Genomic DNA, 15,449 nt, shown 5'->3' with positions numbered 1-15,449 from the left:
TGTTTTCATTTGGGCCTTAAAATTGGGAATTATTTTGTGAAGTTTTCATAAATTTGGTTTAACTAAGGGCAGACTCATTTGTGTATGGGGGTCAGGACTGGTGTCAGCGAAGTTTGAAGGACAACTGGGTGGTGGAAAGTAGTGTTCATGAGCGGAAGCAGCATGCCTGAGCCTTGAGAGTATCATGACCCCCACCATGTGGCCTCAGCTGTGTGCTTGTACTGCTCAGAACCTCAGTCTGCACCTCAATACAGTACAGATAAGAAGAGTAGCCACGTCAAAGAGTTGAGAGAACTGAGTGAGACTGCCTGAAAAGCTTTTAGCATCCCTTATGGTATGAAGAATACTCATTGAATATCAGTTGTCAGTGTTAGTGGAAGTACCAGTGAAGTAAATTTGCTAGCCTTTTCTCTCCCCTATTTACATAAAAAAGTGTGGGGAAAAACGTGAGGCTACTTTAGGTAGAAGCAGTCAATAACATAATCCAGAAACTCAGGAATGTTTAGGATGAAAAATTAGATAGGCTTGCAGTAGACTGTAATAATATTTACAAAAAACAGATGGGTAAATATTACCCATCTTTACTTTAGAAAAGTCTAAAATGACAGGCTTATTTACTTACTTACTCTGGCTCCTTCTTTGCACTGGACTTCAGTTGAGTGGAATTTTTTCAAATGTTGTGTGTTTTTTTTTGTTTTTTGTTTTTTTTTGGCGGTACGCGGGCCTCTCACTTTTGTGGCCTCTCCCGTTGCGGAGCACAGGCTCCAGATGCGCAGGCTCAGCAGCCATGGCTCACGGGCCCAGCCGCTCCGTGGCATGTGGGATCTTCCCAGACCGGGGCACGAACCCGTGTCCCCTGCATCGGCAGGCGGACTCTCAACCACTGCGCCACCAGGGAAGCCCTCAAATGTTGCTTTTAATGGTAATTGTCCTGCGAGAACTTTTTGGAAGTCTCCCTCCAAAAGGAAGGGAATTTGAAAGTTATGTTTTGATAAATTTTCAGCTTAAAAGTCTAACCAAACTGGCCACAGGCAGTGTTGGAGATGGCTGGTATGAGCTTGAAAGCACTGATGGTTAACTTTTTGTTGTTGTTGTTGTTGTTGTTGTTTAATTTTATTTATTTATTTATTTGTGGCTGTGTTGGGTCTTCATTGCTGCACGTGGGCTTTCTCTAGTTGCCACGAGTGGGAGTTACTCTTCATTGTGGTATGTGGGCTTCTCACATTGTGGAGCATGGGCTCTAGGCGTGCAGGCTTCAGTAGTTGTGGCACTCAGGTTCTGTAGCTCTGGCGACGGGCTTAGTTGCTCCGCAGCATGTGGGATCTTCCCAGGCCAGGGCTCGAACCTGTGTCCCCTGCATTGGCAGGCGGATTCTTAACCACTGCACCACCAGGGAAGCCCAGGAGCTGATGGTTAACTTTTCATGAATTTTTTGAGGTGGCTGTAAAGCACAGGTACTAATAAAAAACCAAATTATATAAACTTCTGATTAACATCTATTAAAGACAAAGGTGATAAGCATCCAAACTCATGATTTCCTAATTAGTTTATCAATACTTGCACTCTTAGGGTACTTGTGTCTATTGTGTCTGTATGGTGGTGTACAATCTCACATCTCGTGCCAGCTGCAAGTTTAGTGATACCGTGTTGGTAGATTGAAATCAGCCATGGTGGAGGTATTGATTCCATGGAAGTCAGCAAACTTTATTTTTTGGAGAGCCAGTTGTTAACTGTTCACCAGCACAGCACTGGCCACAGATAAAGGCTGGCCTCTAAGCATAAAACATCACTCATCTTTGTGCAGTGACAACTTACAATGGAAGTTTACCGATTGTACCCACAGATTTCCCTTCAGCTCCTACACCTGTGCTTCTGCCATTTGCAGATTTTCCACCTTTTTCTATGTGTTTAATAACTCCTGAGCATTTTTTAGTTGAAGTGAAGGGTCTTGTTAGCTATGATTGACAGAGGTAATTGTGACCTGCTTGGGAATGGTTAGAATGTTGGTACACATTAATCACTTGGTTTCAGCAATTTGTACTTATTACCTTATCGCATTTTAAAACAAAATTTCATATTTACTTTGTAGACCCTGTGCCATGGTGGCCCCTGACGTCGAGCTAATCTGTGAAATCCTGTTAGTTGCTGAAGGTTTTGTGGATGCACGCTCACTAGCCCGCAAGTTTATTACATTGTACACGCTCTGCAAGGAGCTCCTGTCCAAGCAGGTGAGAGGTATTATGTTACTTTTTCTGGGTTTTTACACTCCATTAAAACAGCTTCTGAAATATGGACACTGGGTAATTTATCACTCAAATTACAGTTAGACATTTAGGAGTAGTTTTATATTTTCCACAAAATTTTGAAAATCTGAATTTTACAATTCTTCATTTTTTTGAAATTAAAATAAGACTAATAAGAACCTGCTGTACAAAAAAATAAATAAAATTCAAAAAAAAGAAAAGAACAGAAAAATCATATACTCCTTGTACTAAAAAGGATATGGCTTTAGTCCCTAAGTGCCTCAATTTCCTCATCTTCAACTTGGAGCCAGTAATGTAGAGCACATATAAAGGTTGTTAAAAAAAAACTTGAGACATTTTAAGTTAAAGGCTTTATTTGTACTTAATACAGCTTTTATCAATGGGCTATGTGATTTTCTTTAAATGTTATCAGTGCTGTAATTAGATATGAATTTTATGATGCCTCCCTTTCCTGGTGGGAATATTATTTTCCAGGGAGAGATGGCAGGAGTGTTTATAAGAGCCAGGGAAAACTGACTTTCTGAAGAACCCTTGAGAAATGCTAAATGAAAGATTTTCTCGTTTTGTTGGTAATTCTTTATTTGAAGGCAGACTTGGCTTTTTTGTTTGTGTTTATTTTTGCTCTACAATTCCTTTGTTTCTGAAATGGGCCAAATTAATAAATGCATTATTCTCCAGTTACTACCTTCTTGCTGTTTCACTGAAGCTGCTGGTGGACCACAAAAATGCCATCTATATCAGCATCACTATTTTTAAATTTAGCTTTTTGGTCACCTTTGACTTCATTCTTTTGGTGACCTCTTGTTAATCCCTGGTGACATTATTTTGCAGTTGTTCCAGGTTGAAAGTATTAAAATATCACAGCTAGAACCACTCAGTTACCTGTACTGGCAGATGTCCTCATTTTAAATTACCCTTTGTTGGGGTGAAATTTGGAATCTGAGAGGCAAATTCATATTGTCATTTTAACAACTGTGAATTTATATTCTGGGGTAAAACATATCGAATTTGATAATGTAGAAAAATGCTTGTGACAATGTTATATGCAAAAAACAGCACAGCGAACTGTCGATGTCATCTACGATTTGCATGTGTTTTATTCAATATATTTTATATTACACTGTGTGTTTTATATACATATGACGTGACTGGAAAATACATTGTGATTTTTAACATTTGTTTCTGGGTACTAAGATTGTGAGTATTTTCAATTTTTTCCTTATTCTTGTTTGTGATATCCTTTTAATTTTTTTCAATGAGCCCCTTTTAATTTTATAATGGGAAAACGTCAGAAGAAAAAAGTGTTACCGGACCCAGGATACATGGAGTTGCAACCATACCCCATTCCCAGTACTAATACTTAAACACATTTAGTAAGCATTTACTGTATTCAAGTAATATAGTTATTGCTGACAATGATGAACAGGGTAAACACAGAACAAATGAAGCAGACACTTACATTTCTGACTTCAAAGAACCTATGTAGGAGATTTAGTTTACATGCAATAAAAATTAGAAGGAAATGGAGGATGAACAAATTATCATAGTTTCAAGGAGGAGAGGAACCAACATTTACTGAACAGGCACCATGTGTTAGCTTTTTATCTTGACAAAAATACTATGAATTTGGTCTTATTCGTTCCATTTTACAGGTGAGGAAACTGAGTAACCTATCCAAAGTTCCCAACTAATAAGTGGTAGGAGCAAGATTTAAATCCAGTCCTTTCTAACCCTTTCTAGGACCTCTGTAACCACTTACAGGAGGGAGAGGGTGTGAGGGGTAGAGTAGTTGAGGAAAGGGCTCTCCAACTCAACAGAAGTGTCAGAGATGAGATGAGGGGAAAGAAATTTGTCCCGGACAGAAAAGCTGAGTTGGGAACACAGTCCACTGATAGTTTTCTAAGCTGTAGGAATGGATTTGAGAAGAATCAGTGGACATTTTTGACCAAAGGAATAACCTGATGAAAATGGCGAAGATTATGTTAGCAGTTGTTTGCACTGTTTAAATGTCTAGGAGTGTCACCAAGTTGTCTTTTTGTTTTTATTTTTTAATTGAAGTATAGTTGATGAGCAATGCTGTGTTAGTTTCTGGTGTACAGAAAAGTGATTGTTATATACACACACATACATATATAATCTTTTTCTTATTTATTATTATTATTTTTTGCGGTACACAGGCCTCTCACTGTTGTGGCCTCTCCCGTTGCGGAGCATAGGCTCCAGATGAGCAGGCTCAGCAGCCATGGCTCACGGGCCCAGCCGCTCTGCTGGCATGTGGGATCTTCCCGGACCAGGGCACGAACCCGTGTCCCCTGCATCGGCAGGTGGACTCTCAACCACTGCGCCACCAGGGAAGCCCCATATATAATCTTTTTCATATTCTTTTCCCTTATTGGTTATTACAAGATATTGAATATAGTTCCCTGTGCTATACAGTAGGACCTTGTTGTTTATCTATTTGATATATGGTAGTTTGTATTTGCTAATCCCAAACTCCAAATTTATCCCTCTCCACCTCCTTTTCCCCTTTGGTAACCATAAGTTTGTTTTCTATGTCTGTAAGTCTGTTTCTGTTTTGTAAATAAGTTTACTTGTGTCATATTTTAGATTGCACACATAAGTGATATCCTGTGATATTTGTCTTTATCTGACTTCACTTAGAATGATAATCTCTAGGTCCATTCATGGTGCTACAAATGGCATTATGCCATTCTTTTTTATGGCTGAGTAGTATTCCACTGTATATATGTACCACATCTTCTTTATCCATTCGTCTGTCGATGGACATTTGGGTTGCTTCCATGACTTGGCTATGCTAAATAGTGCTGCAGTGAACATTGGGGTGTATGTGTCTTTTTGTACATCCTCTCCTTTAATAGTGTTTCTGTGATGACTTAGCCCCTCCCCAATCTCCCTGGCCTCCTCTTTCCCCTCTCTTTCCCTCCTCTCAAGCCCTAGTCTTCTTTGTATATCAGTGGCTTTCAAATGATTTTTACCATGACCCACAGTAAAAAATACCTTTCTGTTGAGACTCAGTATACACATACATGCATATACACATACATGCATACACACACGCACCCAAGCACAACTGAAACAAAAATCTTCACCAAACACTTCTTACCCTTATTTGCAGTGCACCCTGGTATTTTTCATTCCATTCTGTTCTATTTTAGTACCAACAAAAATGATGGTTAAGACCCACTAAATTGATTTTATTATCTATTAATGTACTGAGAAGCATATACATTTATATGTGTTGCTTCACTGCTTACAAAGCATTAACTCATTTTACTTCAGCAACCTTGTGAAGTGGGTGGATACTTTAATCTACCTTTTTATAGATGATGGTAGTAAGGCTTGGAGAGGTTAAGTGACTTTCCCACACGCACAGCTGGGAGACATTGAGAGAAGGGTTGTTAACTATGTGGATTGTAGACAGAAGACAAAGGAGAGAAGGTGGGTTACATACAGTCAGTCAGCTAATAGAGTGTATCTTTCCTGAGTCTCCTGCCCTGTGCTATGTGCTGTGCTAGGACCTAGAAGGCAAAAAATCAGCATGGGGTCTGTGCTCCAGGAGCTCGGAGCCTGCGAAGGAATCTCGTGTAGGGGTAATGTGGAAGTCTCGAAGAGGTATTGGTTTAATCACTGAACTTTTATTTTTTAATTTTTATTGGGGTATATTTGATTTATAATGTTGTGTTAGTTTCAAGTGTACAGCAAAGTGAACCTGTCATACATATACACATATCCTCTCTTTTTTGGATTCTTTCCCATATAGGCCATTACAGAGTACTGGGTAGAGTTCCCTGTGCTATACAGTAGGTCCTTATTAGTTATCTGTTTTATATACAGTCGTGTGTACATGTCAATCCCAATCTCCCAATTTATCCCTCCCCCACTTACCCCCTGGTAACCATAAGTTTGTTTTCTACATCTGTGACTGTTTATGTTTTGTAGGTAAGTTCATTTGTACCCTTTTTGTAGATTCCACTTCTTAATCACTCAGATGCTCCAGCCTGGATGTTGGCACTTAATACAGTCAAAACTGGATTATTAAAGTTCAGTGATTATTTTCTACATCTGTAACTCTATTTCTGTTCTGTAGATAAGTTCATTTGTACCCTCTTTTTAGATTCCACACATAAGCAATATCATATGATATTATTACCAGGGGGTAAGGAGTGGGGGGGAGGGATCAACTGGGAGACTGGGATTGACATATACACACGACTATATATAAAATAGATGACTAATAAGGACCTACTGTACAGCACAGGCAACTCTACTCAGTACTCTGTAATGACCTGTATGGGAAAAGAACCTAAAAAAGAGTGGATGTATGTATATGTATAACTGATTCACTTTGCTGTACACCTGAAACTAACACAACATTGTAAATCAACTATACTCCAGTAAAAATTAAAAATAAAATTTAAAAAAAGAGTAATGAGGGAAATTAGAGATCCAGGGCTGGGAATGGGTGGAATAGCAGGGCTGCCGGTAGAAAACAAGAGGAGTGTGCTTGTGGTTGGAAGTGAAAACACTGGAGTAATTGAACCCCTGAGTTAGCAGGCTTACTGAGAGAACAGAGGGAGGAAGGCGAATGGAGCCTTGGGCAAATACTGCAACTAAACGCTATGGAAAGAAGAGATTTGCTGACAGAGGTGGAGAATCAGGCAAAAGCAGGACGCTGCAGGGACACACGGGTTTTACAATTTCAAGGAGGGGAAGAGAATATTATTTTACATCATTAAGACACATTTATCTGAACTCTTTTCTTTTAGCTTTTGGCTTTTACTTCTGTAATGAGAATCTGATTCCCTCATAAAATTTTTGAAAAAATATATCTGTGTTTTGATTTTAGGATCATTATGATTGGGGACTTCGTGCTATTAAATCTGTCTTGGTTGTAGCTGGCTCCCTGAAACGAGGAGATAAAAATAGACCTGAAGATCAGGTACTGCAATGCTAATATGATTTTGTTAAGTGAAGAGCTAAATGGCTTTGTACAAATAAAAGTATATATATCTGGATGGTGGGTCATACATAGCATGACTTTTTAAAAAGCATCACATCTATTTTTAATACAGGATATTTTGAGGACTGGCATTTCTTATGTTATAAAAGACCATAAGTATTCTTGAGTAAAAGGATATGAATATATGAAAGAAAATGTGATTTTATAAGTGCTTCTGAAATATCAGCCACAAAAAGTATTTTGGCAATCATAAATAATTCAGTAATCAATGTTTGATTTTCTCTGAGGAACATTTAGAAAATCTGATTGAGTTGAGATATTAATCCTGAAAAAGTCCATGAAGACATAATCTAATGGAAGAAAGTATGTCCATTTCATGGGTTGTGAGATGAGTTTAAAGAAAGCAACAGGGGGGATGCTCACCTAACACCAATGATATATTTAGTTGGTTATTTAGAGCTACTAGGGGAATGTTCCACTGTCCTTCATGGGGGAAAACAATAACACCCACATCGTGCATTTTTCTCTATTAAACAAGTAGTGAGAGTAATGGATATACAGCCTGTGTGAAGATGCAGTATGGCTTGAGATTTTGAAAAAGGTCTATTCCTGTGAGTTTCTTTACATGTTAAGGGATATTTATCATGTGATTTTCTACTTCTCTTTTCCAATCTTTCTCTCTCTTCCTCTGAGTCACAATTCATGATTGGGTCAAGATTTCATGCATTTACCTCTTTCTGTAAAAGTCATTCTGATGTTCAAGTTACTGCTTTTAAAATCTAAAGCCCTCTTTGATTTTCAGCCAAAATAGAACAAAAACCGAAACTAAAAATGGGTTGAGTTTATCATTCTGAGATTCTTAGAGTATTTTGGACAAAACGGTCTCATGGCCTTGGTTAATTTACATCCTGGAGTTTGAAGATTACAGAGAGAATTACCTCAGACCTTTTCTTAAGATCAAAACATTATCCAGGGAGGAACGGGGCCTATTTGTTGGTTTTAGTCTGAGGTTATCCATGGTATCAGCAGAGCTTTCTGCTGTTCTGATATATGACCTTGTAAGCAGTTACCCTCCCTGTAGATAGAATGCCATTCTAATAGAGAACAGTATCTATCTCATGATTACATCTTTAGCTGTTTAGGTGTTTGTTAGACCTTGTATTGGCTTTTTTCTGAAATGTTTTCTCTTTTCCTTTCTAGGTACTCATGAGAGCATTAAGGGACTTCAATATGCCTAAAATAGTGACTGATGACATCCCTGTGTTTTTGGGCCTGGTTGGTGACCTGTTTCCAGCCCTGGATGTGCCCCGGAGGAGAGTACCCCACTTTGAACAGATGGTCAGGCAGTCCACCGTGGAGCTCCGCCTGCAGCCCGAGGAAAGCTTCATCCTCAAAGTAAAAGGATCATTTCCTTGTCATGGCAGTCCTTGGGAGGTGCATTGACAATAACTGTGGTTAAGTGATACTCAACCAAAACATTAACTTACAGGGCCTCCCTGGTGGCGCAGTGGTTGAGAGTCCGCCTGCCGATGCAGGGGATACGGGTTCGTGCCCCGGTCTGGGAGGATCCCATATACCGCGGAGCGGCTGGGCCCGTGAGCCATGGCTGCTGAGCCTGTGCATCCGGAGCCTGTGCTCCGCAACGGGAGAGGCCACAACAGTGAGAGGCCCGCGTACCACAAAAAAAAAAAAAAAAAAAAAAAAAAAAAAAAAAACATTAACTTACATATTACACTGACCTTAAGATGCTCTTCATATATACATCAAAGCATTCTAATATAGTCCCATTCTGTGAGAAGGTGAAAACACAGAGAGGGTAAGTCATGGTTTTCAATGTAAGCAGGCTTTTCATTAGTTTATAAAACTCCTTGGTTCTTCTTGGTGATGTGCACCAAAAATTAATTTTGCTTTCTTTTCTCTCCATCTTAGAGAAAGTTGGAAATAAAGTCATTAGCACATGCTTGTAATGGGGCAGAAACGTATGATATCACCTGAGTTATCAAAGGCTTGTGCATATGCTCACTCGTCTGGGGTGTAGTGAATACATGGGTGTTAAAATACATACAGATTATCTGTTATAGATATTTCAAAGGATATAAGTCATTAGTCAGTTGTAGATGATGTTGGCCGTATGCTGTTTCTGGTCCCACTTCATGAAGCGTCATTGATTTTTGTAACTAACCCCTGCCGTGTACCAAGTACCTCTGTACTTCACTTCTGCCTGTGTCACTGACTCACCGAGTAATGGTTTTTCTTCATCCTCATCCCCATACTCTACCTTGAGAGATCTGGGAGCAACTATACTTTGCACTTGTCATCTTTTCTAACTTTCCAGGAATGTAATGCTGTCAGTCGGGGCTGGCTCAAGTTGTAAGGAAAGAACTGGGTGAAAATGGGCAGATTTTTTTAAAAATCACAAACTCATTAAAGGAAACTAGTATGTGGTTGTTTGGTCTGCAGGTTGTCCAGCTTGAGGAGCTGTTGGCCTTGCGACACTCTGTCTTTGTCGTTGGAAATGCAGGCACAGGAAAGAGCAAGGTATAGTAAACGCCTGTTAGCTTTCAGCCATGAAAGGAACAAAATTGCGCAGGGTGGGAGACCTACAATCACTTCCATTTGAGAGTTCCCTTCAGTGAAGTTGCTCATAATTTTGGGTTAGGATCTGAGACTCTAACATTGCTATTTGATCAATCGAAACCCTTCCTTTATACTGGGAGCAGGGAGAGAGGAGCTAGTAGAACATTGCATTCAAATAAGTAAACTGAGGGAAGATTGGGCTTTCCATGTGAGATAGCATCCTATTCGCTAACTTAGATGCATGCCATCCTGCTCTATGCATCTTTCAATAATATACCTGAATTCTTTTATCCAAAGTAAACATATTGAGAGACTCTAGAGTAAGATACCTGGCTTATAGGATTGGTGTGGCCCTACCCACATTGATCAAAACTATTTTCTTATATTTCCCAAGTTATCCCAGTGTCTCCTCCCCATATCATTAAGAAAAACCCAAATAGTTTTCTTCAATACTCCCCCAGAAATATAGCCCTCTATAGGGCCAAAACAAAACTTGAAAAGAAAGGGAGGAAGCAAAAACCACATTTTTGAAGTACTTATTATGTACTCTGCTAGGTGCATTATGTGTGATTTACTCTGCACAACGATGATAGGCCATGGGTGTTATTATCCCCATTTTTAGTTCACTGCTTGATTTTGTTTGGTCTTACTGACAGTCCTGGCAACATACTTATTTTCTTGCTTGGCAGACAGTATAATGCAGAACTGCATGCATTTTAACTGAGGGTGCTTGGGTATAAACATATTTAGTAACCAGCAACTAAAAATAAGCAGAGTGGGCATATGAGACTTTAGAGCATGGGTGTCTATAGAACTTGCCAGTATTTAGGTCAGAACCCAAAGTGGAATACGTGTAAAAGGAAGCCCTATATAGGGCTTTTTCTATTGAAAAATGTAATCATTGAAATAGTAAAGTAGATAACTGATAGACCTGTAATTATTTTGTTAAAGTAAGTTTCAGATGTGAGCCATGGTGCAAGGAAGGATAAAATTAAATTCTATAATTTTCAGTAGATTAATGGTTTCTAAAAATAGAAGCTTAATATTTCTAAGACATTCAATTTCTTTCATCTAGTCTTCATTGATTCTGTTCTATTCAACCTTTGCTTAAGCTTATAGAACTAGAGCACCAAAGCTTGGGCCATGTTATTTAGCAACTGATTATTCTAAAGTATTTGGCAATTGTTTATCAATCCTTTAAACTCCTGTGAGAGGAGATCAGGATGATAATATCTAAAATAAAAGCCATGGCTTTTCAGAGAAAGCAGAAAGGATAGTTGGGCAGATATTTGGGTTAAGGTGTCAATTAATTAAATACACATGTATTAAGCACCTATCCTGAGAATTCTTTTTATTTAATTTTTTACACTTTTTAAAGTTATTTTTTATTTTTGTTTCCTTATTGGCCACGCTGCGTGGCATACGGGATCTTAGTTCTCCAAACTGGGATAGAACCTGTGCCCCTGCAGTGGAAGCACAGAGTCTTAACCACTGGACCCTCCAGAGAGGACCTATCCTGTGAATTCTTATCACCAAGACTTCTTTTCCTCAATTACCTAGAACAGGGCTTCTCAACCTCAGCACTCTTGACATCTGTACAGGATAACTCTTTGTCCTGGGGGCTGGTCTTTCATTGCAGGATGTTGAGCAGCATCCCTGGCCTCTGCCCACGAGATGCCCAGTAGCACGTCCTCTTCCCCCAAGTCAAGATGATCTCCTCCTGAGAACTATTGTTCTAGGTCGCTAGGTCTCAAAGCATGTCTAGACCAGCATCCTAGGCATCACCTGGGACCTTCTTAGAACTCAAATCAGTCCTATGCAAGACCTGCTAAATTAGAAACTCTGAGATCGGGTCCATTAGTCTGTTTTAATACCCTCTAAGCACTTTGGATGCAGGCTAAATTTTAAGAACAATCTAAATAATACAGGCAGAGTGGATTTTAATAACATGTACAGGAGCACATTTACATATAGTCCTTTACTTTGCACACATCGTTATAAATCTCAGTTGATAGTGACTTTCTCTTGACAGAATCAGGTGAACTGATCCTCAGGGATTGTGGGATTAAATTTTTCAAGATGTGAATGAAAATGTGCACTTGTAAATTTTTTCCCATTCTCAATATACACAGAATATCTAGGAACAGATAATGCCTAAGGAAAACTCTTCAGAAATCTTTTGCTTCCCATTTGGCTTACATTAGTATTAATTTTCTTAGCGTTTTTCCTTCTTTCTTTTTCAGATTTTGAGAACACTGAACCGAACATATGTTAACATGAAACAGAAACCCATTTGGAATGACTTAAACCCCAAAGCTGTGACAACAGATGAACTCTTTGGTTTCATACATCATGCTACCCGAGAATGGAAAGATGGCAAGTAGTATTTCCCCTTTTGAAGTGCTAAAATTTTCTTTTTTTTTTTAATCCAGAAAATCATTTTTCAGTTGAAGCCAATTTTAGTCATGGTTGTAGATTTACTGTTTATGGGTTGGCGTTATTGGAAATAGAGCAGCTCACAACAGCATTTATAACCTATAAATTAAAACTAGATTTGATTAAGTGGTCGATTAGCATTCAGCAGGTTTGTGCTCAGAGCTGTGTATTTTATCCCCCATCAATTATGTCAGGGCTCCCTGTAAACCAGCAGAGAAGTCAACACAAATGCCTCAGGGAACATTTATAAAGTACCTGATACAAGATACTGAGTTTCAGGCATGTACTATTCTAGGTGCCAGGGCAAAAGTCAGTGGGACATGTTTCTTGCCCTGAAAGCTTTTGTGGACAAGCAGATTCCTTTGTTAAAATCACTTTTAAAATTCTCATTTCTGTAAATGCACTAATCTAGACATCATCCTTGAGTCCTTTCCCACATTCACACCATACATTTAACCTCACAGCAAATCCTATAGGCTTTACTTACCTTTAACATACGTATTGTATTCCAGTACTTCTCACCTTCTCTGCAGCTCCCACATGAGTCCAAGCCACCAGCACCTCTTGCCTGCATTTGCGGTGTCGCACCTCACGGGTCTCTGTTAATTCATTTTCCATGCAGCAGACAGAGGGCGGTCTTCAGAATATTAGTTCTCTGCTTGCGGTTTCTAGTGTGTTTCACCACCGTTAGAATCCAGCCTTTATCCAAGGCTTTCAAGGTTCTGTGTGATTGAGTCCCTCTTCCCCATCTCTGATCTCATTTCCTGTTCTCTGCCTTTCACTTACACATACACTCGGGCCTCCTTGCTCTTCTCTGAACCTGCCAAGCATCTTCCTGTCATGTGCCTTTGCACTTGGTATTCCCACCATCTGCAACACTGGAGATACCTTCATGGCTTGCTCCCTTATGTTACTAGAATGTCTGGTCAGACATCGCATCAGAGAAGACTTCCCTGATGACCCTATCAAAGGAGCAGAGCTCGTCATTCTCCATCCTAGTATCATGTACACCCTCTGCTTCCTTAATGTGTGGGACAGTCAAAATTTGCTCTCTTAGGCTTTCTTTTTTTTTTTTTTTAAGTACTGTGGCAGGAAGGGAATAATATCCGTTTATGCTGAAAATATGTAGAAGCCTTTCAAATTAGTGTCCATTAGAACAGGTTGCTGGCTTTTTTATGAATTATGGTAGCAGGTTCTACTGTAGGCTATCACTTATCTTTGCACAAAATCCTTCACAGAGGAAACAAAACCTTCCACATACCTGCCTCAAAACAGTTTTTTTCACCATAGTATTATATACTTGAGTTTTGAACAGTCAGCAACTATTAAATGTGCCATGAAACACGCATAATACTTAGCAAAAAGGACTCTGGATTTTAAATGTTTCTATCTTTACATCTTGTGAGATAATGATAACGTATTATAATGCCAGTGAACACATTTCCCAAAGAAATGTATCGCACTTCTGAATACTTTAGCTTTATAATGATCTCTCTTGAATACTGCTATAGAAAAACGGAGAAAGGTGGAATAAATTAATATTTGGCCTAAAATAGATACTGAATATATGTGCATGAAAAGGTTAATATTTTCATTTGGTGTAAGTTTTGAGTTTCATGTACGTCACCGACTATAAATCTCCACAGGTGTTCTTCAAGGAAGGTACTATCATCTTTATTTGACATTTGGGGTTGCTCAGTCTGAGAAGTTAAGGAACCTTCTCATGGAAGTAAAACTTGTCCATTGGTCTAGATCTCAGGGATAGCTCAAAAAGTAGTGCTGTTTGCCCACCTGAAAGAGGTGGCAAACTTATACCAAATTTACTTACTGAATAAAAGAGCTTCCAGTACAAATAAGACAAATTTATTTTAGAAATAAATAGCACTCAACTCCATTATACATTAGGATTGCTTACTCTTAACTTATAGGTCTATTCTCATCCATTCTGCGAGAACAAGCAAATCTTGGGCATGATGGACCAAAATGGATAGTGCTGGATGGCGATATTGATCCCATGTGGATTGAATCACTAAATACTGTCATGGACGATAACAAGGTGAGTAATACCTCAGTGCTAAACCTTAAATGTAACACCTGGAGTGTACTGAGTTCCATTCACTTGTTGACTTTAATACCAGTTTCAGGCATTAACCTGATATTCTTTATGTAATTACTACTTTGATGGGGCACCTTCCTGGTAATTCTCTTAATTTCACTATTAAAGAATTTAAGGGAATACATTTTTTCTTGTCTATAAATTTAGCCATCTTTAAAGAGAGTTAGATACATATCCAAGGATTTAGTTCATCCACATCTTACCATTTTCTAAGAGCTAGGCGTAAATTATTATTATATCTTCTCTTTAAGTATGGACTACTTGGATAATAAAAGAATGAGTTTGTGCCCTATGTTAATTGGCTAAATTTAGCTCTTGAAATTAAGTAGTTCCTATGGCTACAGATTTGCGTATGCATTCCTAAGCATTTTGCCATGGTTAATCCAGAATTTCCAGCAAAAACAAAAGGTGAAGGTACAGGTCTGTGAGACACCATTGAAGCAACACAAGGTCTACTGTTAGGGTCAGGAGAAAGAAATCATTCATTGTCATTGCTATAGAATAGTAGTAGTAACCCCCTTAACCTAAGAGTAATTACTGTTTTCTGAACCAAGACATTGTCTATCATAAAATACAGGTCTAAAATCTTTACACTTGCATGAGTTTCTACAGGACAGTTTAAAATTGTGATAGTTCAGATTCTAAATAAAGTTTATTTTTTATGGCATTCAGGCCTTTTTATGTAATCAACTCTTAAAACAAGGGTCTCATATTTAGTAATAATTACCACAGTTATTTAAAGGTTGGCATGAGTGAATCCATGTTGGTGAGTTTGTTCCTCAGGGGTTAGCGAGCTCCCCTGAGGATGAACCGAGATCTTTATTCAGACTGCATTTCATTGTTTGTTTGTTTTTTACTTGTTTTTGTAACAAACAACATTTTTTAAATGTAAGGATAGTTGAGTTACAATGTTGTGTTAATTACTGCTGTACAGCAAAGTGAGTCAGTTATGCATATATATAAATACACACACACACACACACACACACATTCTTTTCCATGATGGTTTATCACGGGATACTGAATATAGTTCCCTGTGATATCCAGTAGGACCTTGTTGTTTATCCATCCTATA

General features: G+C 38.6%; 1 protein-coding gene across 1 annotated transcript in view; it reads left to right on the top strand.

Annotated features, from left to right (window-relative positions):
* Positions 1 to 15,449, top strand: part of DNAH11 (dynein axonemal heavy chain 11) — a gene marked incomplete at its 5' end in the record, with an annotated part of 313,916 nt that overhangs the window by 133,910 nt on the left and 164,557 nt on the right. Inside the window, 6 exons of the mRNA XM_079711490.1 lie at positions 2,090 to 2,228; positions 7,132 to 7,224; positions 8,446 to 8,640; positions 9,706 to 9,783; positions 12,066 to 12,198; positions 14,187 to 14,314. Coding sequence (XP_079567616.1) covers positions 2,090 to 2,228; positions 7,132 to 7,224; positions 8,446 to 8,640; positions 9,706 to 9,783; positions 12,066 to 12,198; positions 14,187 to 14,314 — 766 coding nt within the window. The remainder of the gene's footprint in view (positions 1 to 2,089; positions 2,229 to 7,131; positions 7,225 to 8,445; positions 8,641 to 9,705; positions 9,784 to 12,065; positions 12,199 to 14,186; positions 14,315 to 15,449) is intronic.

The sequence above is a fragment of the Hyperoodon ampullatus genome, assembly GCF_949752795.1.
Source record: "Hyperoodon ampullatus genome assembly, chromosome: 9".
Taxonomy (NCBI): Eukaryota; Metazoa; Chordata; class Mammalia; order Artiodactyla; family Ziphiidae; genus Hyperoodon; species Hyperoodon ampullatus.
This window is presented reverse-complemented; position numbering and strand designations above follow the sequence as displayed.